Here is a 25,893-nt window from a genome sequence, read left to right as displayed (position 1 = left end):
AGTGCAGTGGCCTGATCTCGGCTCACTGCAAGCTCCGCCTCCCGGGTTCACGCCATTCTCCCGCCTCAGCCTCCCAAGTAGCTGAGACTACAGGCGCCCGCCACCACGCCCGGCTAGTTTTTTGTATTTTTAGTAGAGACGGGGTTTCACCATGGTAGCCAGGATGGTCTCGATCTCCTGACCTCGTGATCCACCCGCCTCGGCCTCCCAAAGTGCTGGGATTACAGGCGTGAGCCACCGCGCCCGGCCTGGAGTGATGTTTCTAAATATCTGCAGTGGAGTCTAATTATGCCGAGGCTGAAACCCAGCCTTCTTTCCTTGGTGTAGGGGGCCCTGCATTGTGCCCACCAGCCTGTCCTTCTCTCCTCTTCCCTACTGCACTCCAGCTACTCCAGCCTCCTTTCTGCTCCCAAGGCATGCCCAGTTTTCTCTTTTCAGAGGTTTTGGACATCTCTGTCTTATCTCATGACTAGCTAATTTTTTTCAGAGCACTTTTCATAATTTGTGATTATGTATTTTTTTGGTTTGGTTTCTTATTTTTTTGTGTATCACTAACCCTCTCTATTATTTTGTGGGCTTCATGAAGTCAGGGGTCTTGACTATTTTATTTACCAACAAATACTCAACACTTAGTCCAGTGCCCATCATACAGTAGATAATGAATAGATGTCATTGAATGAATGAGCCCTCTCTGTGACAGTAAATAAACTATGAGGTACATAGAGGATTTACTGTAGACAGCTGCTGATTTCAGAATGTGGGGTGCCTCTTAGGGCCTGTCTCTTCCTTTGGAAGGGGAGTATCATGTATGGAAGGCTTTCTTCTCTGCATTGGGGTTCTTCAGATGTCCTTAACCACTGCAGTAAAGGCTGGTGGCTGGTGTGGATGACTTGATTCTAGGAGGTTCCTTAAGGCGCAAGTGCTTTGCTAAGGAGCTACAGAAACAAGTGTTATCTGGTACTATTTATGGGGCTGGTTATTTGAAAAAGAAAAAAAAAAAAAAGCAAAGATCAATATCATTTTTCATCCTGGAACATTGTCCTTAAAGTGTGTTTCTGGAAATCAAAGTGTCTTCCACTAGTATATCTATCAGAGAGGTATAGCTGTTATTTACCAATGGGAGAAATGGACATGAACTGCTGAGGCTGCATTAATTTGAGTGGGAAACATGCTCAGATTATTATTATTATTATTATTATTATTATTATTATTTGCGATGGAGTCTCGCTCAGTTGCCCAGGCTGGAGTGCAGTGGCGCCATCTCAGCTCACTGCAAGCTCCACCTCCCAGGTTCATGCCATCCTCCTGCCTCAGCCTCCCGAGTAGCTGGGACTACAGGTGCCTGCCACCACACCCGACTAATTTTTTGTATTTTTAGTGGAGATGGAGTTTCACTGTGATAGCCAGGATGGTCTCGATCTCCTGACCTCGTGATCCACCGCCTTGGCCTCCCAAAGTGCTGGGATTACAGGCATGAGCCACCGTGCCCGGCCTCAGATTCTTAAATTTAGCTTTTAGTCCTATTCCAAGAAAAACATATTTCTTTGGAAAGATCTCAAGCACTTAGCACTAGTATATTAGTATATAGTTTTGGTTAAGGACAGGACACATTTCTCTACCTTGAAACCACTGAGAACAATGCGAGTTAGCAGCATCATTGGTCTGTTGCTGAACAGTTGTGACCATGTTAGGAAGGGTTTCTGATCTTCAGGACTTTTTTCCAACGCTGACACTTATTCAAATTTAATTACTATCACATTTGCCTTGTGAAATGTGGCATCTAGTAAGCAACTGAAACTGAAGTTTATAGATGCTTATATTAAAAACCTAGCTGACCTAGTAAATGTTCATTTTTAAACAGTTATGAGAAGAATCCTATATTGGATTCCACTGATGTTCATAATGATGATTTGTTCCATTCTAGAGGTTCCTATTGCATTAGCAATTGTTTGATATTTAGGGTTAGCAAAGTCATATTTTTTATTTTAATTTTAGTTTTTTTTTTGTTTTGATTTTTGTTTTTTTTGAGACAAGTTCTTGCGCTGTTGCCCAGACTGGAATGTATAGAGTAGCATGATCATAGCTCGTTTCAACCTTGAACGCCTAGGCTCAGGCAGTCCTCCCACCTCAGCCTCCTGAGTAACTGGGATTACAGGCATGAGCCACCGCACCTAGCTAATTTTAAACCTTTTTGTAGAAACAAGGTCTCACTATGTTGCCCAGACTGGTCTTGAACTCTGGGCTTCAAGTGATTCTTCTGCCTTGGTCTCCCAAAGTGCTGGGATTACAGGTATAAGGCACCACCCTGGCTCATATTTTTAATAGTTTAATTTTAAAAATTCTATTTTTGTTCAAAATAACTTGCATTTTAATAACACTTTAGTATTTTTGGAGAATGTGAGAACTTGGAGAGATTGCTGAAATGCAGCGCCCTCATCCTGTACTGAGTATGCAAGTCACCCAGGTTGGTGAAATGACTGCCTCCGGAAACTCAGTGAGGAGCTGTGCTTCCAGGGCTAGGAACTGACTCCCAGTCCAGTGCTCCTGAATAAGCTGTGCCACCTTATTCTTCCCTTTACCGTTTTACTGTCTGTCATCCCTGTAAGCTCAGTGAGGGTGGGGACCCCGTCTGTCCTCCTCTGCTGAATCCTCTGAAGAGATCACAGAGCCAGCACATTGTGGGTGAAAAACTAATATTTGCTAAAAATGTTAGCTTCCCTTTTCTTGCCATCTGTTGGTGGGTTCCCAGCTTTCTTAGTATTTCTGAAGGACTGAATGTAGATCACGTACAGTTGGCACATTCTCCAGTGGGAATCCTGGGGCTAAATGACTTATTTCCTTGCAGGTGAAGCTGCACCCACTTACACGGGCTGCCTGCTGCATACTCAGCATTGCTCACTTTCATCTTGCATTGTTACATACACACTGCCAGCCGCTCTGCATTCCTAGTGGAAAATTTACATTCCACTGCCTAGATATGTTTGATAACCAAAATCCCATTTGGGAAAATAAAACAAAACAAAAAATGGCAATGGTGAGATCTAAGTATGGTGTAGTAAGTTAAGAAAGAATACAGAAGAAAAGACAAACAATCCCCAAATACTTTTATTTATTTTTTTCCCCTAGTGCTTGGTTAGTGGCAGTTCCTGTAACTTCTGAGAATTCTCTTGAGTTAATTGGTTACTTTTTAACTTTATGGGGGCCATATTATGCTCTTAAGCACAGCATTAGGGAAACCCATGAGCATTTACTTGTGAATACCTTAACAAGTATTTAAGTACTATTTATTTTCTTGTAGGATAAAGTGCCTGTTGCAAATAATTATTTTTAGAATAAGTTAGTACACTTGAGGCTTAACATTACATATTCAGAATGCTTAGGATCATCTGTGGAAATATTTCTGTGGTGATACATTCCACAGAAAACAATAAAGAGAAAATCAAACCAGAATTTCAATAGCTTAAACATTTGGGTATGAAAACTGATTTGAAGCATTGAAATTTGCTGAGAAGACTTAGCAATCTAAACATTTATTTAATATATATTTACATTGAAGAGTTTTCCAAAGAAGGTATTACTTATGATGGGTATCTTATCTTCTGGGTCACTTTTAGGTTAAAAAAGAAATATTTTACTTTGCTTTGTTTTCAATAGCATATCACCTGTTTGTTTGTTAATTTGGTTTGAATTGTTTTCCTGTCTCAGTGAATGGAGGCATTGATTTAGATCAAGTACAAAAGGCAAAATATGCAAACTGATGCTATGGTATCCATTATTGAGAGGAAAATAGCCATCTGAATAAGGAATGATAATCCACACTTGACAGATGAGCGCTAACCCTTCCTTTGGGAATCAGCTCCTGTACTGGGTACAGCAACACGGGGACCAACAGAGAGGACCCAGGTAGAGATGAGTGGTTTCATCAGCTCGTAGAAACTAATTGGACCCTTCTGGGAATGCTCCAGACAGCTTATTCATTATAATTGAAGACATCTTCTCTAACTAGGTTCTCACTGGTTAGTGTAATTGGAATTTTAAAAAAATTATTATTATATAACAATGCCAGTAAAGAGATTCTTTCCAAAATATTTCCGTGGCTGGCCTGATTTTGCTACCATCCCTGGAGTCTGGAATTTCTAGAAGTTACTGGGATTTAACAGATTTTAATTTTCATTGCACTGAGGTGTTATGCGCGTCCGTGTGAAGAGACCACCAAACAGGCTTTGTGTGAGCAATAAAGCTTTTTAATCACCTGGGTGCAGGGGGACTGAGTCTGGAAAAGGAGTCAGCAAAGGGAGATAGGGGTGGGGCAGTTTTATAGGATTTGGGTAGGTAGTGGAAAATTACAGTTAAAGGATTTTTTTTTTTTTTCTTTTGTGGGCAGGGATGGGGGTCACAAGGTGCTTGGTGTGGAGCTCTTGAGACTCACTGTCCAGGAGAAGGAATGTCACAAGGTCGATTGATCAGTTAGGGTGGGGCAGGAACAAATTACAATGGTGGAATGTCATCAGTTAAGGCAGGAACTAGCTATTTTCACTTCTTTTGTGGTTCTTCAGTTGCTTCAGGCCATCTGAATGCATAGGTGCTGGTCGCAGGGGATCTGATGGCTTAGCTTGGGCTCAGAGGCCTGACATGAGGTTGTACATAAATTGTACTGTTAGCCTCATGTGATGAATATTTGATAGTAGCCAAGGGGAGAGAGACTTGGGTGAACTTGAGAACCTATGTGCTGCAAGGCACAGTAGGAAGAACTCTGGTTTGGAAGTCAGAAGTGGATGCATGTGACTGCTTCTTTACCTACTGAGTGACCTTGAGAGATGGGGAGGCTCATGTTTTCCCATCTATACAATTAGAGTAATGGTAACCTCATAAGGTTATTTTGAGGAACAAATGTGAATATAAATGAAATTTATTTCTTTTATAAATTCTGATGTGTTTTACAACTGTAAATTTATTAGAAAATAACCACCTTAGAATGATACCATGAAAAGTCAAAGTAACATATGGAAAGTATTTGATGCAGTTCTGAGCATAATATATGCTCAAAAATTGGTGTCCTAATTGTTGTTTAATTAAAGTATATACTAAGCAAATTCTGTATTCAAAGCACCAAGAATAGATTTTTTGATTATAGATAAGACTGTTTACTAAGAAAACAAATAAATATGCAGTCTACATAAATATTGATGCCAGTAGGGAATATGTTAAATTTATAAAAAGTATTGTACGAAAAGTTCAGACAAAATGATCTGCATTTTGGAAGAGAGAAATTATCCAGCCAAGTGAATGGTAAGTGTGGTAATAGGAGAAATAGGGTTACAGTGTGGTAGGTTGGGGTCAGCTCAAATATGATCTCAAATAATCAAGTCTAAGACACGAGGATATCATCTGAAGCCAGTGGCAGCTCTTATAGGTGTTTGTATACAGACATCACATGTTTGGGTCTGTGCTTCAAGAAGACAAATTCACACAGAGTTGGATGAGAGAGGAAAGATGTTGGAGGCAGGAATCCTGCTAGGTGCAGCTGCTAGAGGATTTGTGAGGACCTGGCCTTGGGCTGTGGGGGCAGGTAAGAAGGGGACAGATAAAATAATTTTGAGTGGGGAGAGTTCTGGGATTTCATCAGAGGTAGTGATGTGTCCTGTGGTAACATTTTCTTGCAACTGCTTTGAAAAAACAATGCAGGTGATTTATGAAAATTGAATAATGCAAAACAAATTTCTTATGTTTTAGTGACTCTGCTGAATTGATGACTATTTAGGTATAGACAAACTTTTACAAATCTTAGTTTTAATGAAAAGCATTAGACATATCCAGCCAGGTATACAGATTTGGTGTCAGGAGGAAAATCTGGACTACAGATAGGGATTTGGTTGTCATTGGCAAAATGATGTTGGTCATAAACAACATGGCATGTGATAAATTTGACCAAGAGAGTGTTTGGGTTAAATGCTGGGAAGGCAGAGATGGAATTCTGGGGGAGAAATACCAACATGTAATGTGAGCCGAGGAGGAGGAGGAATTGTTGGCATAGGAAACTGAGAATGGTCACAGAAGGATGGGGTTCAGAGACAACATATTGCTGAATTGTGGTGGACTATCCAGTTACGCATTCCCTGTTAGTATTTTCCTTTGATACCATAGAAGATTACATACTCAAAATACCCTAGAGCTGTACTATTTCAGAAGAACAATACTTATTTAATTTTCTGGAGCTTAATTTTTTGGAGCTTGATTTTCTTACATCCAAAAGAGCACAATACTAGAAAAAGATATTTTAGCATGTCAGATATTATATGGGATATAATGTTCTATAAGATATAGCCAAGTATACAAAGTATATTTGTTTAAAAAACACTTTAATATAAATCTACTATGAAAATTAATCAAGAAAATGGATATTATGTTTCTTTTGTAATTTTGCATTGACCAAAAACATCTGAATTTACTTGATTAATATTTATGTGGTATATCTTTTTCCATAGTTTTAATCTACCCATATCTTGTTTTTGTCTTTTTTTTAGTAATTTTTTTTTTTTTTAATAGACAGAGTCTCACTATGTTGCCCAAGCTGGTCCTGAACTCCTGGGCTCAAGCAATCCTCCCATCTTAGCCTGCCAAAGTGCTGGGATTATGGGCATGGGCCACCATGCCTGGCCTACTCACGTCTTTGTATTTAAAGTGTGTCTCTTATAAATGGTATACAGTGAGATCTTGTTCCTTTATCCAGTCTGCCTGTCTCTATCCTTTAATTGGAGTTTTTAGTTCATTTGAATGTACTGAATTACTGGCATGATTAGAATCGAGTTTATCATGTTATTTGCTTATTCCATCTAATATTTATTTTTCTTCCTTCTTTCTTGCCTTTTTTATTAATAGATTCATCAAACATTTAAACAGCTATTTCATTTTATCTCTCTATTGGCTTTTTAGCTATGCCTCTTTGGGATTTTGTTTTTAGTACTTACTCTAGGGCTCACAATATGCATCCTTAACTTATTTTAGTCCGCCTTCAAATAATATTATGCCAGTTCTGTACAACAGTATAATTTCATTTATCTTTAGTGATACCTTTGTGTTCCTATTAAATAGTTTACTTTTATGTATGTTACCAATCTCATGAATCATCATCATTATTTTTGTTTTAAAGTAGTCTTTAGGACTTTTCCTTTTTTTTTTTTTTTTTGAGATGGAGTATTGCACTGTCACCTGGGCTGGAGTGCAATGGCATGATCTCGGCTCACTGCAACTTCCACCTCCTGAATTCAAGTGATTCTCCTGTCTCAGCCTCCCGAGTAGCTGGGATTACAGGTGCCTGCCACCGTGCCCAGCTAATTTTTTATATTTTTAGGAGAGATGGGGTTTCACCATGTTGGTCAGGCTGGTCTTCAACTCCTGACCTTGTGATCCACCCGCCTTGGCCTCCCCAAGTGCTGGGATTACAGGCGTGATTTAATTTTTTTAAGTTTTAAAAAGTACTCACATATTTACATTAAATGTCCTTTTATTCTTCTGTGCAGATCTATGTTTCTATCTTGTATTATTTTCATTATCTGAAGAACTTCCTTTACGATTTTTTGGTAGCGTGGGTCTGGCAACAGTCAATTCTCTTGGCTTTTGTCTGTCTAAAAAACGTCTTTGTTTCAACTTCCTTTTTTGGAAGGTATTTTCTCAGGGCACCTTCTATTGTGTCTAATCTGCAAAAGCTCATTGAATGAATTCTTCATTACACATATTCTGTTTTTTAGTTCTAGAATTTTTATTTGTTTCTTTAGAGTTTCAATTTCTGGGCTAAAATTCCTCAGATTTTATCTTTTTTCCACCTTTTCTACTGAATTTGTTACCATATTTATGACATTTATATTAAAATCCTTATTTGCTAATTTCAATATCATGATCATCTCTGGGTTTGACTTTATTTCTCTTGGTAATGGGTCATCATGTTTTCTGCTTTATTTACACGTTTTGTAGTTTTTGTTGTGTACTAGTCCTTTTGTATGACATTTTGTATAAAACTTATAGAAATTTAAAGTAGGTGAGAATTATCCCCAGGAAAAAACATGTCCCCTTCTTCTATTGGGCTGCTGGGGAAAGCAGCTGATCTTATAGTATAATCCATAGTTGAGCTGGGAACAGGCTGGGCTGCAGTTTTAGTTAGATTTAGTTTACTAATGGTTTCAAACTCTTTGAGGGTGAAATCAGGGCTTGCTTTCTGTGCAACAGGACTTGGGAGTTAATATTGGTGAGATTTAGAAATCTGTCTCTACAATTAGTCCAGCTATTAGCTATTTACACCACTGGAGATTCTCTCTGTTACCCAGCTTTTCACACCATGGGATTCCTTTCTCTGCTCTTTTGCCCTGCTCCTGGCTTTTGTTACACTTCTGTGCACTTGAAGAAGGCTCCATGGGGAATAATTCGTGGGTGGTGCGGACACGCTCTACATCTGGGTTGTCTTGGTCATGCTGACTAACACAGGCTGACTGTCTATGGAGGTTTATTCCTCTGCCTTTTGTGCCCCTGGGGATGAAAGCAGCTGAAGATTTCTTCTCACTTAGAAAGGGTTCATGCCTCTCTGGAATTTAGTTCATCTAGACTTCTTTGCATCCTAACAAAGTGACATTGGCACTTTCCAATGTCAGTTATGACACATCCCCTCAAAAATAGGGCCCTCTCAGTCTAGTAGATCTCATCAGACATCTTAGCCAGTCTTTCTCTCATTGAAAAAATAGTGATATTAAAAAGAAAAAGAATAATTCTTTAAAACATCTTTTTTAGAACAATCTATAATTGGGATGTATCTGGTGTATTGACTCCTAGATAAATTATTTTCTAGTCTGGTGTCCTTTACTAGACTTTGGCCTTTCTCATTTGTCAAAAAGTGGTGAAAACTGATTCATTATTTTGTAAAGGATTTTGTTCTCTTTGATGCTGTGTACTGTTTAAGTAGTAACAGTGTCCTCTAACAGTACCATTTTGAGAACCTACTTTTCCTTAATTCCATACAATAAAGAAAGTAGATTTTAAGCTTCTTTGTGTAGGTTGGCTTATATTTTGCAAATAAGAAATGTCACTACATATTTTTCTTTAAATGCCTAAGTCTATCTCATGGACAGTCACAAAAATCTGATAGGTATTTTTTAAAGTTATCGAAAATTGAGCTTTTAAATTGTATAATCAGTTCTTCCAAGAGGTTAGTGGTCATTAGGTTTTTGTGATGGTATCATTTAACAGCATCCTTTCCTCACCTCCTTAGACAAAGTTTGTTTTTTTTTGGACCAGGTTTTCAAGACGTGGTGAATGCTGAGATTTGAGGCAGATGGATTCTCAGAAGCATTCAGTTTACAGCCCCAGGGAACGATATTGCCACTTTATTAATTAGTTCATGGAGCATCCCTTTGGGCTAGTTTAGCAGGATTATTCCTACTTTTATAGGTCTAGAAATTGAGGTGTGAAGTGTTGAATTGGTTCATGTAAAAAGATTTAGGCAATCAGTGTCAAAATTCAGAATTCCAGACCTTTAGTCAGTTACTCAGTTTATCACCCTTGATCTTGTTATTCCAAATATGTATTTTTAAAGGAACAATTTTGATTTTATTGATTTTATTTTTCATAGCAAACAAATACATCCAGCTTTTAACTTGAATGTTGACCCAGCTGTGATATTGACCTACTGTTACGGAATTTGTGAACTTGACTTAAATTACTCACATAAACTTACTGGGTTCACATGAAGCATTTTATTTTTGTATGGTCATCTGTGACATAAACACAATCTAAATCTAAATAAGATGTCAGAGACAGACTGATATGTTGGAAACAGCATGTGATTTGTATCCAAGTTCTGCACTAGACTCCTAGCTCATCCCATTCCAGCAGGGTAAGAATGGTTAAGTTACTTTTGCCACCTTTGACTTTGGAAATATTTCTAAGAAATATTTTGCCTGTCTATCTATCTATCTATCTGTCTATCTATCTATCTATCTGTCTATCTGTCTGTCTGTCTGTCTGTCTGTTCATTCTATCTATCTATCTGTCTATCCATCCATCCATCCATCCTCCACTCAGGGGTTAGAAATGGGGTTTTGTCAGCCTCTTCAGCATGCTACAGAATGACTCCTCTCTCTAATTCACTCGGCTAGCCTACTTCTCAATATCCGGATAAATTTGGTTTTTCAAGACAATGTTGAGCCCAGTGCAGAATCAAGGCAAGAGGTCAGTCATCAGTGTGTCCTGCTTTTGCTTGGTGTTGATTCCTCCACCAAATGACAAAGTCAAAGTACAAAGTGAAATTTTGAATTTTGCAATGATAACTTATCATTTGATTGGTTTCATAGTCACAGATTACACGCTGGTCAGCCTGCTTACTCTATCCTTGGGTACACGGGGGTCTGAGTGGGAATACCTCATGCTCCATGTCTAGGTGTCCATCTCCTCAAACTAGGAGTGTTGATACTTAATATTACCCTCATATTTCAAGTAACATTTCTTTTCTTTACTTTCTTTTACTTTGAGATAGAGTTTTGCTCTTGTTACTCAGGCTGAAGTGCAGTGGCACAATCTTGGCTCACTGCAACCACTGCCTTCTGGGTTCAAGCAATTCTCATCCCTCAGCTTCCAAGTAGCTGGACTTACAGGTGCGCATCACCACGCCCAGCTAATTTTTGTGTTTTTAGTAGAGATGGGGTTTCACTGTGCTGGCCATGGCTGGTCTCGAACTCCTGACCTCAGGTGATCCACCCGCCTTGGCCTCTCAAAGTGCTGGGACTAAAGGTGTAAGCCACCGTGCCCGGCCTGAAGTAGCATTTATTTTTAAAGTGCAAGGGGAAGTGTATGGGCTAATAAGAAAATTGATTTACAAATTCTAATTTATCATTATGTTCCTCATCATCTAAAGCCATCATGTCCCTAGAGTACCACCAATTGACCAACCCTTTATCCATGATTAGGGCTCTGGAGAAGTTCCTCTTATACCCAGTTGATTTAGTTTAATTTTTTTGTGTGTGGTTTATTACTTAAAATGCCTGCTAAAAATGCATTTTATATAAAAACGTGTTGCTTTTAAAAGTATGAATCACTTTATATAATTGTCTTACTTTTTGTTTCTTTTACAATTCAGGTATACTACTTTGAGTAGTTTTTCAGATTTTCAGTGTATCTGAAAACACTAATTAAGTTATTTTAATTATAGTAACTCCAGGAAATACAACTTTAAGATTAATTTTCAATTCAGCTGGTTAATCATGAACATTTGGGGAATATTTTTGCAGTGCTGAATGAGGAAAACATTATTATTTAAAACAGATGGTTTGATTGAATTCAAGTAATAATTTACATACTCAGAATCAAATTACAGAATTATTTCAACAATCATATTTTTATGAATTTCAATATATTGTTTATAACTATCTGTGCTCTAAAGCAAAGTAGCATGTTTTAGACAACGCAACAAGATTTTTAAAGTTATTTATTTATATAACATATTAACTGTCACCTTTATTTCAATAATCCAACAAGATTTTAAACCATCAAGAATGGGTATGGTTAAAAAGTCACACATTGAAGAGATAACAACAGAGCATCCTCCGTATGTGCTTAGTGCATTGCTAGGTAAGGCACTAAGGAGGAATGCTTGAGTCCAGGAGTTTGAGGTGAGCTCTGATCGCACCACTGCACTCTAGCCTGGGTGACAGAGCAACACCCTGTCTCTAAAAGGGGGAAAAAAATGATATAACCCTCACTTGTAAGTACCAATTTAAAACAATCTCCATGATAAATTATTAAATTAAAAAAGCAAGGTGCTGAAAAATGGGTAAAACAGGACATCACTGCATTTAAAAATTATATGTATATGCTATCTACATAAGATAATATGCGTGTATATGTATAGACTATCTTTGAAGGAATATTTCTAACTCTGCAGCTTGGTGATTAGGGCACAGGAGTGGGAAGGATACTTCTTTTTTACTCTACACCCCCTTTAACACTTGAATTTTATTCAGGGGCATGCATTACCTGCTAAACATTTTATTTTATTTTTTCTTTTGAGACAGAGTCTGACTTTGTTGCCCAGGCTGGAGTGCAACGGTGCCATCTCAGATCACTGCAACCTCCGCCTCCTGGTTTCAAGCAATTCTCGTGCTTCAGCCTCCTGAGTAGCTGGGACTACAGGCTCACACCACCACACTCAGCTAATTTTCGTATTTTCAGTAGAGATGGGGTTTCACCATGTTGACCAGGCTTTCTCAAACTCCTGACCTCAGGTGATCCATCCACTTCAGCCTTCCAAAGTGTTGGGATTACAGGCATGAGCCACCACACGCAGCCCTGTTAAACATTTTTTAAAAAGTCAGCATCACTTAGTGTGATGCTAGGTGTTAGTGTAGGACTAAGAACCTGTGTGCTTAAAATGAAAAATGTTACTGTGATTAAATTTTAAAAATTGTACTCTAGAGTATTAAATTTTAACAATTATTGTGCAACTCATAGGCATTGCCAAGCACTGTTTTAGGCACTGGAGAGTCACAGAAAAATTATTCATTCTTGTTTCTCTCTGAGATGGCAAAATTCTACCAAAAATGGAGTCCCATAAATGATCTAGGGCTACTATTTGATTTTTAAGATAACTAGCAAAGTGCATAGCAAATAGTTAGGGGTTCATAGATACAGGTTCACTAAAACTCTACCACTTATTACGTGTGATTTTTAGGCCAATTAATTAATCAAGCTCCAGTTTCTTTAGTAAATTGGGACTATAGCAATACTACTTCAGGACATTGTTTTGATGATTAAAAGATATATAATGCATATAAATTAATTAGTACAGTGCTTGCCATGAAATATAGCACAACTGTTACCTATTTTTTATAAATTAGTGTTATTTGTAAGTTTTCCTTTCAAATCATGGGGTAAAATCACCTAAAACTCAAAGTGCAAGAATCAATACTATAGTAGCTGTAGCAGTTTGAGACAGAAAGTCAAGAAGAATGAGCAGGGAATGATTGGTGATACCTGAGCTGGGCCTTGAAGAGCAGATGGAATTCCAGCAGGTGGAGAAATGAGGAGGTCGTTTTAGCCAGAGGGGCAAAGGGAAGGCGTGGATGCAGGGAATGTTTTGGGAATGGAGGGGAGCAGGCTGGTTCGACTACAGTGCGTGACGAGGAGCCTGCATGGAAGGAGTGTTGGTGGGAGATGAGGGCATCAAGTAAGCGGCTCTTGGTCCTGGGAGTTCTTGCAGGCCATGCTTGAAAGTTGGGATTTATCTTCCAGTGTTAAAGGTGGACACCAGATGGCAGAAGCCTGAAGAGAGGATAGGGTGGGAGGAAGTCGGAATAGGAATAATGAAGAGAGAGATGGCAGCTGTACTTGAGAGGGGCCATAAGGTCAAGGGGGAAATTAAAGACACCAGGTGGAGATGGAGGGTCTTAAATGAATGGAACAAGCAGAGACAGCCAGGGACAAAATCAATATGTGGAGTTAGCTTCATAAAGGCATACAGTTCCTTCTTCTGAGACAGGCAGAAAAGGAGAAAAATCGTGAGGATATAGATAAGGTGAGTTGTGGAGGGAAGGAAGGTTGAGGGGCTTCGTTCCTACTGGCTTCCATTTCTTGACATTTGGAATGAAATGACCTGCTGAGAGTGTGTGTGCCTGGAGTGGGATTTTAGGGGTTAGGTTAGGGGTGAGGTGAGATGAGAGGTGAGGATTTGGACTGTCCACTGTGGGAAATGGAAAAAAGAACCGTGGGAGGAGTGGAGGGCTGGCTGAGCAAGCTGTACTGAGGTTCAGCTGATGGCTTGATGCCGAAAGCTGTTCTCAGGTTAGGGCTGCTCGTGCGGCCCCGTGGTTCTAACAGCAGCTGGGACCCAGGAAGCAAAAAGAGAAGCGAAGGTGATCAGATCCACCCAGTTGCAAGGGCTGCGGGAATCGAGGATGCTGGCGTGAGTGTACCTGATTCAGTGGGTTATAGGGGAGAAAGTGAAACCTGGGAAAAATTGCTTATGTCAGTCTTAAGAGAAAAGGGTGGGGTCAGACACTTGGTGGGGGCCAAGGATCAGAAAGCAGGTGCATGGGAATGGGAAAGGAAAGATGATGAAACACAGTATGTTGGGCTGCAGGCACAGCACTTCAGAGCTCAAGATTTTATAGGATTATTATATTGTTGTTTTTCAGAATGCATTGTTTAAAAATTGTCTTAATATTTTTGTAATACTCCATGATTTCTTTTTTTTTTTTTTTTTTTTGCACAGATCATGAGCAGTGTGCCTAGGGCTTAAGGGAATTTTTTCTTTCTTGAGAGCTTTGTTAAGGGCTTATAATATTGCTAAAGGGTGAGCTCAGAGTTTATATAAATGCCGAGAAAAGCAAGGTTTTAACAAAGACACAGCAAGTCTCAGGCAGTTCCCTAGAAACCTGTAGATTTTCCTCATAGAAAAAAAAAAAAAGCTAATACAAGCTTAGTGATTTATGTTTTTTTCTTCGCTTTTAAAGGTAAAACCAGTAATCCATAGCAGGATCAACGTGTCAGCTCGCTTTAGAAAACCACTTCAGGAGCCCTGCACTATCTTGTAAGTTGAAACCCTTTATACTTCAAGTTAAAATTGGCTTGGTGGTTTCCTTTTGGTTTGGAATTTGTGTTGTGGTTTTCAAGGCATAACTGTTTCAGAAGGTTTGCCTCCTGTTTTCCAGCTTGATTGCAAATGGAGACCTCATAAACCCAGCTTCTCGCCTCCTTATCCCCAGAAAAGCCTTGAATCAGTGGGATCATGTACTACAAATGGTCACGGAAAAAATCACTCTGAGGAGCGGGGCTGTTCACAGGTATGTCAAAACCGTCTTGTAAGTGGAGGAGTTTTCGAATTGTCCAAGATATTCTCAGGAGACTCCGGAGTCACTGGTCTGTAGATTTGAATTTTGGCTCCCCAGTTAGGCGCCGTATGCCTCAGTTTCTTTATCTGTAGAATGGAGATATACCTCATAGAGTTGTTTAAAATGAGGTAATCCACGTCATACAGAGGTTAAAACAGTCATTGACACATAGTAGCACATCCACAAATATTAACGATTTTTATTCTTTGATTTACAGTGACTAGGCAAACATAACTTTAGTTGAGAAGGATTTTTTGAAAGAGCCAACCTCTTAACTCTTAATTGTCCTTTTTTTAAAAGGAGGCATTTATGATTATTTGATAGTTTAGACTATTTGCCTAGGGTAAAAATCAGATATCAGGAAGTATTAGTGCATTTAAAGAGGAGGCATAGAATAATTTAGTGGGATTGTCTAAATGTAAGAAATCGAAAGCATGTTTTATCAGGTTCTGAAATTTAAGTGAAGATTAAAATCATAGATTATGAAGCCTATGAAATTATCCCTCGATGGAGGCTGACATTTATTTTCCCTCAGGTGGGAGGGTTACAAATTACATATACATGTGCACAACATATTAAAAGTATGTATGGGTACATACTGCTTTAGTACAGTACACTCTTCCAAGTTTTTGTGTTTTCATACACATACGATAAAATAGTTCTCAAATGATTGCATATTATGTCTTTCAGGTAAATGTGTATACAGATTAATGTTTATATATTTACATGTATTAATATCTACAGTCTCATAGCAATTGAGATTTTAAATATAATTAGGTGTTTTAATTGAAAGGAATACTTTACATGTGGCAAAAAATTCAAATACGGTATAAGTAAAGAGTATTTCTCCTACCTTAGGCACGCCCAATCCCTCTCCCTAGTACTTTTCAGCATCATCCCGGAAATACTCTATGCATATGCAAGCATATACATTTTTAATTTTTAATTTTATTTATTTTTTTGAGACAGGGTCTCACTGTGTCACCTAGGCTGGAGTGCAGTGGTGTGATTTCAGCTCACTGCGGCCTCGTTTGCCCAGACCCAAGTGATCCTTTCACCTCAACCACCACACCTAGCTTTTTTTTTCTTTTTTGTAGAGATTAGATTTTGTCATGTTGCCCAGGTTGGTCTTGAACTCCTGGGGTCAAGCAATCCACCCGCCTTGGCCTTCCAAAGTGCTGGGATTACAGGTATGAGCCACTGTACCTGGACCACTTTTTAAAAACGTAAATGGAAATACATACATATATGTATATATAAATAAATAAATAAATGTATACACACACCTCCTTGATTTTTTCCTATAATAAATCTTAGAGATTATTCTTATCAGCACAGATATCTCTATTTTATTATTTTTAATGACTACAAATTATTTTATTTATTTTAATTTTATTTTTTTTGAGATGGAGTTTCATTCTGTTGCTCAGGCTGGAGTGCAATAGTGGGATCTCGGCTCACTGCAACCTCCACCTCCTGGTTTCAAGCGATTCTCCTGCCTCAGTCTCTCAAGTAGCTGGGATGAGAGGCACCTGCCACCATGCCCATCTAATTAAAAAAAAATTTTTTTGTAGAGACTGGGTTTCACCATGTTGGCCAGGCTGGTTTCGAACTCCTTACCTCAAGTGATCCACCTGCCTTGGCCTCCCAAAGTGCTAGGATTACAGATGTGAGCCACTGCGCCTGGTCCAAAGTATTCTATTTTAACACAAAGTATTCCAAATCCAAATTTTTTTAGTAAAAAATTTTTAGTTGGGCAGCATCTCATTCTATAAAATAGAATGAATGTTCCCAACCTAATTTATTAGATCAGTTACCTCTTTTGTATAATTTCATTTTTTATTTTAGTTTCAGGGAATACATGTGTGGGTTTGTTACATGGGTATTTTGCATGATGCTGAGATTTCGGGTACAGATCTCGTCACCCAGGAATTGAGCATAGTACCCAATAAGTAGTTTTTCACTCTATTTCCCTTCCCTCTCTGGTAGTCAACAGTGTCTACTGTTCCTATCTTTATGTCCATCTGTACCCAATATTTAAGCTCCCACTTACTAGTGAGAATGTGTAGTATTTGGTTTTCTCTTCCCTCATTAATTCGCTTAGGATTATGGCCTCCAGCTGCATCCATGTTGCTGCAAAGGACAGGATTTCAGGTTTTTTTATGGCTGTGTAGTATTCCATGGTGTATATACACCATGTTTTCTTTATCCAGCCCACCACCGATGGTCACCTAGATTGCCTTCCACATCTTTGCTATTGTGAATAGCATGGCATTGAACATAGCAGTGTATGCTTCTTTTTGGTAGAACGATTTATTTTCCTTTGGGATTGATGGATATTTAGGTCATTTCTAATCTTTTGCTATTACATGTATATGCCTTTTAGTATAAGCAAAGTTTATCAGGATATAAAAGTCTAGAAGTTGAATTGTTGTATTAAGTTTCAAATACCTTTAACATTTTGATGGATACTGCCAATTGCCTTCCAAAAAGTTTATCCTAATTTATATTTTCACTGGAAGTCTATGAGCAGGCCTGTTTGTCATACTGTTATCTGTCTAGTGAAACTAACATTTAGGCTTTTCACTCATGTTGAGTGAAAATAGTATTTCATTGTTTTTGGATTTTTATTTAATATACAACATCATCTGTTGACTATTTCTTATGTGTCAGGCATTATTCTCAGTGCTTTACATTTTTGACTTAATTAACTCAGTGACCCTATGAGGTAGGTAGTGTTTCTATTCTCTTTTAGTAGACATTAAATGTGAGACATAGAGCGGGAAAATTATTTGCCCAGGGTTATGGAGATACTGAGTAGCAGGGCTGGGATTCAAGCCTAGTAGGCATTCTGGCTCCAGAGCCTGTGTTCTTAATGACCAAGGTACTCTGTAAGTAAATGCCACATATTTATATCCATTGTATGTGAAATGTCTGTCATGGCCTTTGCACATTTATCTTATTGATTTATAGGCACTCTCCAGGGGTCCCCAACCCCCAGGCCATGGACTGGTACCCTTCCGTGGCCTGTTAGGAACCTGACTGCACAGCAGGAGGTGAGCGGCTGGCGAACATCACTGCCTGAGCTCCACCCCGTCAGATCAGCACTAGCATTAGATTCTCATAGGAGCACGAAGCCTATTGTGGACTGTGCATGCGAGGGATCTAGGTTGTGTGTTCCTTATGAGAATCTAATTCCTGATGATTTGAGGTGGAACCATGTCATCTCATAACCATCCTGTCCCCCACTCCGTCTGTGGATAAATTATCTTCCACAAAACCAGATCCTGGTGCCAAAAAGGTTGGCGGCGACCACTGCTCTAGACATATTGCGGAAATTGACCTTTTCTGATGTGAGTTTTAAGTACGCTTCCAGTTTGCAGTTTCTTTACATTTCTTTTTTTAATACAAATATCTTAAATTTTAATGCAGCCTAATTTTCAATCTTTATAATCACTACGTTTTATGACTTACTTAGATCTTCCTTACTCCAAGATTATAAGAATATTCTCCTATGTTTTCTCCTTGTATTTTAAAATTTTGTTTAAACCTTTGGTTTTGTTGGATTTTATTTTGGTGTCAGAAGTAAAGGCAGATCTCAATAATTATAATTTTTTTTTTTTACATATATAGTTTTGACATTTGACATATACATAAATGCAAACCTACCCAATAAGTAATATAAAGGACACAAAGATATATACAGGTAATTTCATAGCCAGATATACCTATTCATACATATATTAATATGAAAAAATTTACACACAAATAAAATATATTCAAGTGAAAATATAGAAATGAAAATATAGTTATGTTGCTGAAACACTTGAATACTTGGAGAAACTTCTTTTTTTTTAAACTTGTATTTTAGGTTCCTGGGTACATGTGCAGGTTTGTTACATAGGTAAACTTGTGTCACCGTGGTTTGTTGTACAGATTATTTTGTCACCCAGGTACTAAGCCTAGTACCTAATAGTTATTTTTACTGTTCCTCTGTCTCCTCACACCCTCTACCCTCAAGTGGGCCCCAGTGCCTGTTGTTCCTCTCTTTGTGTGCATGTGTCCTCATCATTTATATCCCCCTTGTAAGTGAGGACATGTGGTATTAGATTTTCTGTTCCTGCGTGAGTTTGTAAAGGATGATGGCCTCTAGCTCTTTCCATGTTCCTGCAAAGAACATGATCTCACTCTTTTTTTATGGCTGCATAGTATTCCATGGTATATATGTACCACTTTTTCTTTATTCAGTCTACCATTGATGGACATTTAGTTTGATTCCCTTTCTTTGCTATTGAATAGTGCTGCAGTGAACATATGTGTGCATGAGTCTTTATGGTAGAATGATTTATATTCTTTTGAGTATATACCCAGTAATGGGATTGCTGGTTCAAATGGTAGTTCTGTTTTTAGCTCTTTGAGGAATTGCCACATTGCTCTCCATAATGATTGAACTAATTTATACTCTACCAGTAGTGTATAAGCATTCCCCTGTCTCTGCAGCTTTGCCAGCATCTGTTATTTTTTGACTTTTTAATAATAACCATTTTGACTGGCATGAGATGGTGTATCATTGTGGTTTTGGTTTGCATTTCTCTAATGATAAGTGATATTGAGCTCTTTTTCATATGCTTGTTGGTTGCAAGTATGTCTTCTTTTGAAAAGGACACTGTTCATGTCCTTTGCCCACTTTTTAATGGGGTTTTTTTTTTTTTTCTTGTAAGTTCATTTTTAAGTTCCTTATAGATGCTGGATATTAGACCTTTGTCAGATGCATAGTTTGCAAAAAGGTCTCCCATTCTGTAGTTTATCTGTTTACTCCGTTGATGGTTTCTTTTGATGTGCAGAAGCTCTTAAGTTTCCCAATTGGTAAATTTTTGCTTTTGTTTTGATTGCTTTTGGTGTCTTTGTTATGAAATCTTTACCAGTTCCTTTACCCAGAGTGGTATTGCCTAGGTTGTCTTCCAGAGCTTTTATAGTTTTGGGTTTTACATTTAAGTCTTTAATCCATCTTGAGTTGATTTTTGTATATGGTGTAAGGAAGGAGTTCAATTTCAATCATCTGTATCTGGCTAGCCAGGTATCCCAGCACCATTGATTGAATAGGGAGTCCTTTCCCTATTGCTTGTTTTTGTTTCATCAAAGAACAGATGGAAGTAGGTTTACTATTTTATTTCTGGGGTCTCTATTCGGTTCCATTGGTCTACATGTCTGTTTTGGTCCCAGTACCATTGGTTACTGAATCCATGTAGTATAGTTTGAAGTTGGATAACAGGATGGCTCCAGCTTTGTTCTTTTTGCTTAGGATTGTGTTGGCTATTTAGGTTCTTTTTTGGTTCCATTTAAATTTTAAAATAGTTTTTTCTAGTTCTGTGAAGAACGTTATTGGTAGTTTGATAGGAGTAATATTGAATCTGTAAATTGCTTTGGGCAGTGGCCATTTTCATGATACTGATTCTTCCTATCCATGAGCATGGACTGTTTTCCCATTTGTTTGTGTAATCTCTGATTTCTTTAGGCAGTGTTTTGTAGTTCTCATTGTAGAGATCTTTTACCTTCCTGGTTAGCTGCAGTCCTAAATATTTTATTTTTTTGTGCCAATTGTGAATGAGAATGTGCTTCTGATTTGGGGCTCACCTTGGATGTTGTTGGAGTATAGGAATGCTACTGATTTTCGTACATTGATTTTGTATCCTGAAACTTTTCTGAAATTATTTCTCAGCTGAAGGAGCTTTTGGGCCAAGACTGTGAGGTTTTCTAGATATAGAATCATGTCATCTGCAAACAGGGATAGTTTGGACTTCCTCTCTTCCTATTTGGAGGCCCTTTATTTTTTTGTCTTGTCTGACTGCCCTAGGAAGTGCTTCCAATACTATGTTGAATAGGAGCGGTGAGAGAGGGCATCCCTTTCTTCTGCTGGTTTTCAAGGGGAATGCTTCTAGTTTTTGCCCATTCAGTGTGATGTTGGCTGTGGGTTTCTCATAGATGACTCTTACTGTTTTATGTTCTTTCGATACTTAGTTTATTGAGAGTTTTTAACTTGAAGGGATGTTGAATTTTATTGAAAGCCTTTTCTGCATCTATTGAGATAATCATATGGTTTTTGTCTTAAGTTCTGTTTATGTGATGAATCACATTTACTGATTTGCATATGTCGAACCAACCTTGATCCCAGGGATAAAGCCTATTTGATCATGGTGGATTAGCTTTTTGATGTACTGCTGGATTCAGTTTGCAAGTATTTTGTTGAGGACTTTTGTATTGATGTTCATCAAGGACAACAAACTTGACCTGAAGCTTTCTTTTTTGTTGTGTCTCTGCCAGGTTTGGGTATCACGATGATGCTGGCCTCATAGAACAAGTTGGGGAGGAGTTCCTCCTCCTCAATTTTTTGGAATAGTTTCACTAGAAATGGTACCACTTTTTGTATATCTGGTAGAATTCGGCTGTGAATCTGTCTGGTTCTAGGCTTTTTTTGATTGGTAGGCTATTCATTATGGATTCAATTTTAGAGATCGTTATTGGTTTATTCAGGGAATAAATTTCTTCCTGGTTCAGTCTTGGGAAGGTGTATGTGTCCAGGAATTTATCCATCCCTTTCAGGTTTTCCAGTGTGTGCATAGAGGTGTTCACAGTAGTTTCTGATGGTTATTTTTATTTCTGTAGGGGTCAGGGGTAACATCCCAATTGTCGTTCCTAATTATGTTCATTTGGATCTTCTCTCTTTTCTCCTTTATTACTTCAGGAAGTGGCCTACATATCTTATTTATTTATTTTTTTTTTTGAAACACCAACTCCTGGATCCATTGATCTTTTGAATAGTTTTTCATGTCTTGATCGCCTTCAATTCATCTCTGATTTTGGTTATTTCTTGTCTTCCTCTAGCTCTGGAGTTGGTTTGTTCTTGCTTTTTTAGTTCTTTTAGTTGTGTTATTAGGTTGTTCATCTGAGATCTAACTTTTTTTTTGGAGACAGAGTCTCACTCTGTTGCCCAGGCTAAAGTGCAGTGGCATGATCTCTGTTCACTGCAGCCTCAATCTCCTGGGCTCAAGTGATCCTCCTACCTTAGCCAAGCAGCTGGAACTACAGGAGTATGCCATCATACCCAGCTAATTTTTTTTGTATTTCTTCTAGAGACGGGGTTTCACTATGTTGTCCAGGCTGGTCTGAAACTCCTGAGCTCAGGCAGTCTGCCTGGCTCAGCCTCCCAAATGCTGGAATTACAGGCATGAGCCACCATGCCCAGCCAACTTTTTGATGTGGTCATTTAGTGCTATAAATTTGCCTCTTAACACAGCCTTTGCTGTGTCTTGGAGGTTCTGGTATTTTGTATTTTTGTTCTTAGTTTCAAAGAACTTCTTGATTTCTGCCTTAATTTTATTACCCCAAAGTCATTCAGGAACAAGTTGTTTAATTTCTGTGTAATTGCATGGTTTTGAGCAATTTTTAAAGTCTTGATTTCTATTTTTATTGTGCTGTGATCTGAGGGTGTGTTTGGCATGATTTCGATTTTTTTGCAGTTTTTGAGGATTGTTTTATGTTTGGTTTTGTGGTTAATTTTAGGGTATGTGCCATGTTGCAATAAGAAAAATGTATATTCTGTTTTGGGATGGGAGTTCTGTAGAGGTTTATCACATCCATTTGGTCCAAAGTTGAGTTCAGGTCCTGAATATCTTTGCTAATTTTCTGCCTTTATGATCTAATACTGTCAGTGGAGTGTTGAAGTTTCCCATTATTATTATGTGGGAGTCTAAGTCTCTGTGTGGATTTCTAAGAACTTGCTTTATGAATCTGGATGCTCCTGTGTTGGGTGCATATATATTTAGGATAGGTGAAATGTAATTCTTAATTTTTTTTTTTTTTTTGAGACGGAGTCTCGCTCTGTCTCCCGAGCTGGAGTGCAGTGGCCGGATCTCAGCTCACTGCAAGCTCCGCCTCCCGGGTTCATGCCATTCTCCTGCCTCAGCCTCCCGAGTAGCTGGGACTACAGGCACCCGCCACCTCGCCCGGCTAGTTTTTTGTATTTTTTAGTAGAGATGGGGTTTCACCATGTTCGCCAGGATGGTCTCGATCTCCTGACCCCGTGATCCGCCTGTCTCGGCCTCCCAAAGTGCTGGGATTACAGGCTTGAGCCACCGCGCCCAGCCTGTAATTCTTAATATAATGGCAGATATGAGAGATTTGGTTGCTGCTTTCTTGGGACATGACCATTTTCCTTTAACATTATTCTTATGATTGGCCCCTCCCTATGCTTCAGTATATTCATATATAAAAAGCATCCCATAAAAATTTATTGAACTTGCTTTTTATGTTTCTTCTGTTTGTAGCAAAAGAAGAAAGTAGATCAACAACAGTTATATAAAAGAAGGCTAAAATCATGAATTAGAATTTATTCAGTGCTGGGCCAGGTGTGGTGGCTTACACCTGTAATCCTAGCACCTTGGGAGGCCATGGCGGGAGGATAACTTGAGCCCAGGAGTTTGAGACCAGCCTGGGCAACATACCAAAATCTTGTCTCTATTAACAAAAAGAATTTATTCACTACATTCTTCCTACCTGCAGAGGAAACAAGTCAAATCTTGGCTGTTTCTAGACTCCGCAGCTATGCTGGCTTTTAATTTCTAGCTGTGAAATTACTACTGATTGAGATATAACTATTTTGAAGAAAAGTGGAAAAAGAATGCTTGGGTCTAGGCCATTGGCTCTCAAGCAGGTATGATTTTTTCCCTTGGGCACATTTGACAGTGCCCGAAACCATTTTTAGTAGTCCCAACAGGGGATGGGGTGGCTTCTGCTACTATTTAGTGGGTGGAGGCCAAGGGTGCTGCTAATAAACATCTTACAACGTACAGGGCAACCTACTCACCTTTCCAACAGAGAATTATCTGGTCCAAAATGTCAATAATGCCAGTATTTTGAAACCCTGGTCAAGTGTTTTTTGGCGTAACATCTCACTATGCTGCCCAGGCTGGTCTTGAACTCCTGGGCTCAAGTGGTCTTCTTGTCTCAGCCTTCCAAATAGCTGGATCTATAGGCATGGGCCACCATGTCCAGCCTAAGTTAAGGCAGAAAACATGGAATTCTGGGTTAAGTGTTGATATTTAGACTTGTTAGGAGTAGAGGTACAATGTTATAAAGAAGGAGACTTTACCATCTGTATACTAACTAAAAACACAAATACATTTCAGGAATGTTGGTGGCTATTTTCGTTGTATTTCATGGTTCTGTATAATATGGCCATTTATGTAATCAGGAAACAAGCTGACAGGTCAATGTTTTGTTTATTTATTTTTTGCCCCTAAATGACATTTAATCTTATTATGTAATATAGGAAGACAGAAAGCTTTTTGATGATACTGAAATCCTTCTATTTATTAATAGCTCTTGCTTACAACCTTAAAAAATATGCAATGTCTTTCTGGTTTAGTTTTCTAATACTTACTTTCCTGTTCTTTAAAAAAAATTCTGTGGACATTTAAAATCATCTGGTAAAATTATGACTTCTTTTAATAAGTAACATGTTAATCGTAGTTCATAGCAGTTTTACAGTAAAGGAAGGTTATTGTGGAACTGCTCGATTCTGGGAAGATATAATGTTCACTCTTTTTTTGCTTAATGGGGATGACAAAAAAAGAAAGAAGCACGAATGCTATGCAGTTCTGCATCATTAACACTGGCAATGGGTTCTTTTACCTCCTGCCCGCTCATGCCATTGTTCCTGACCCGGTTCTCTGTGTGTTTGTATGTAATACTTTGGTTGAGGGCTGCTGTTACACAGAATATGGTCAGAAACTTGTCAGTCTGATGAATACGCTAAGAAAATACAATTTAAAAGTATTAACGAAATATAAATAGAAGGATCAATGTTCAATGGAAACATAGCTTTATTTAAAGCACTGTGATCTGTACAAGTAAATTTTTCTCCTCTAAAATTTTAATATGGCAGCAATAGGGATGCTTATGCCAGATCATCAGGCTCACTGGGATGAAACCCTGTACAGCCAGATAGTCATTGTATCTGCATTATAACATTAGCATTTAGTGGAATCTATTGACTTTGAGGCATCTATAATGCAATAATGAGAATAGTAACAAATGAGCTAAATTAAGCACAGAATGTTTTTATTTACTATGTAATTTTATTTTTTTGACATCCAGAATACTTTGTAATCTTAAGCAGTTCTTTAAATGTTGGTTAAAATTCTAATTGTTGGTGTTCATATTTTTGACAGACTTTATACTTTAGAAGGAAAACTTATTGAGAGTGGAGCAGAATTGGAGAATGGGCAGTTTTATGTGGCTGTTGGAAGAGATAAGTTTAAGAAACTGCCTTACAGTGAGTTAATTTTTGACAAGTCAACGATGAGAAGGCCTTTTGGGTAAGTCTTAATCCTTACCACTCCTCATGCTTTAGTTATCACTTGAAATAGCACTGGGTCTTTTGCTGACCACCATTATATTTTATGTAATTGATAATCTTATTTATTCACTTAGAATGGAAAACATATATGGTATACATTGATCTTTGTTTTTACTGCCATGATGAGAGACTGAGAGCTATTGCACAAAAATATAATTTCTGGGAAGTTATGAAAGACTACATTTTTTTTTAGCATACATGAAATTTATAGTAAATACAACAATTTATTATTGTGAAGAAGATACAGGGCAATGAGCTTCTCTATAGCAAACATTATTAGAAGTTTTTGTGTCTTAATAGTTGCTAGACCAAATAACTTTTCAGTTGGTTTGGATAGAAACATCCAAGAGTGTTAAAAAACCCATAATATTTTATACTTGTTTTAATAACTGTAAACTATAAAAACAACATAATCCCACTTATGCAAATAGGGAAGATGGGTATACAGTTAATGCATGTAAGATTTTAAGGATTATACTTTTAATTGCAATATACTGTAAACAGTTTTTCTCCATGAAACATCATATATTTGTGAAAGATGCTTTATTTCAGCTGAGGAGATACATTGCGGAGTCACCCAAGAAGAGCTCTGGCCCTTGCTGCAAGACC

General features: G+C 38.1%; 1 protein-coding gene across 5 annotated transcripts in view; it reads left to right on the top strand.

Annotated features, from left to right (window-relative positions):
• DCDC2 (doublecortin domain containing 2) overlaps window positions 1-25,893 on the top strand; it is a 188,493-nt gene that overhangs the window by 43,209 nt on the left and 119,391 nt on the right. For all 5 annotated transcript variants that reach the window (XM_003897117.5, XM_009204502.4, XM_009204507.4 and 2 more), the window contains 3 exons: window positions 14,490-14,566; window positions 14,688-14,819; window positions 25,097-25,243. In XM_003897117.5, coding sequence (XP_003897166.1) covers window positions 14,490-14,566; window positions 14,688-14,819; window positions 25,097-25,243 — 356 coding nt within the window. The remainder of the gene's footprint in view (window positions 1-14,489; window positions 14,567-14,687; window positions 14,820-25,096; window positions 25,244-25,893) is intronic.

Source organism: Papio anubis, chromosome 6 (genome assembly GCF_008728515.1).
Source record: "Papio anubis isolate 15944 chromosome 6, Panubis1.0, whole genome shotgun sequence".
NCBI lineage: Eukaryota > Metazoa > Chordata > Mammalia > Primates > Cercopithecidae > Papio > Papio anubis.
Note: the sequence above shows the minus strand (reverse complement) of the source record. Positions and strands in the feature narration are given on the sequence as shown.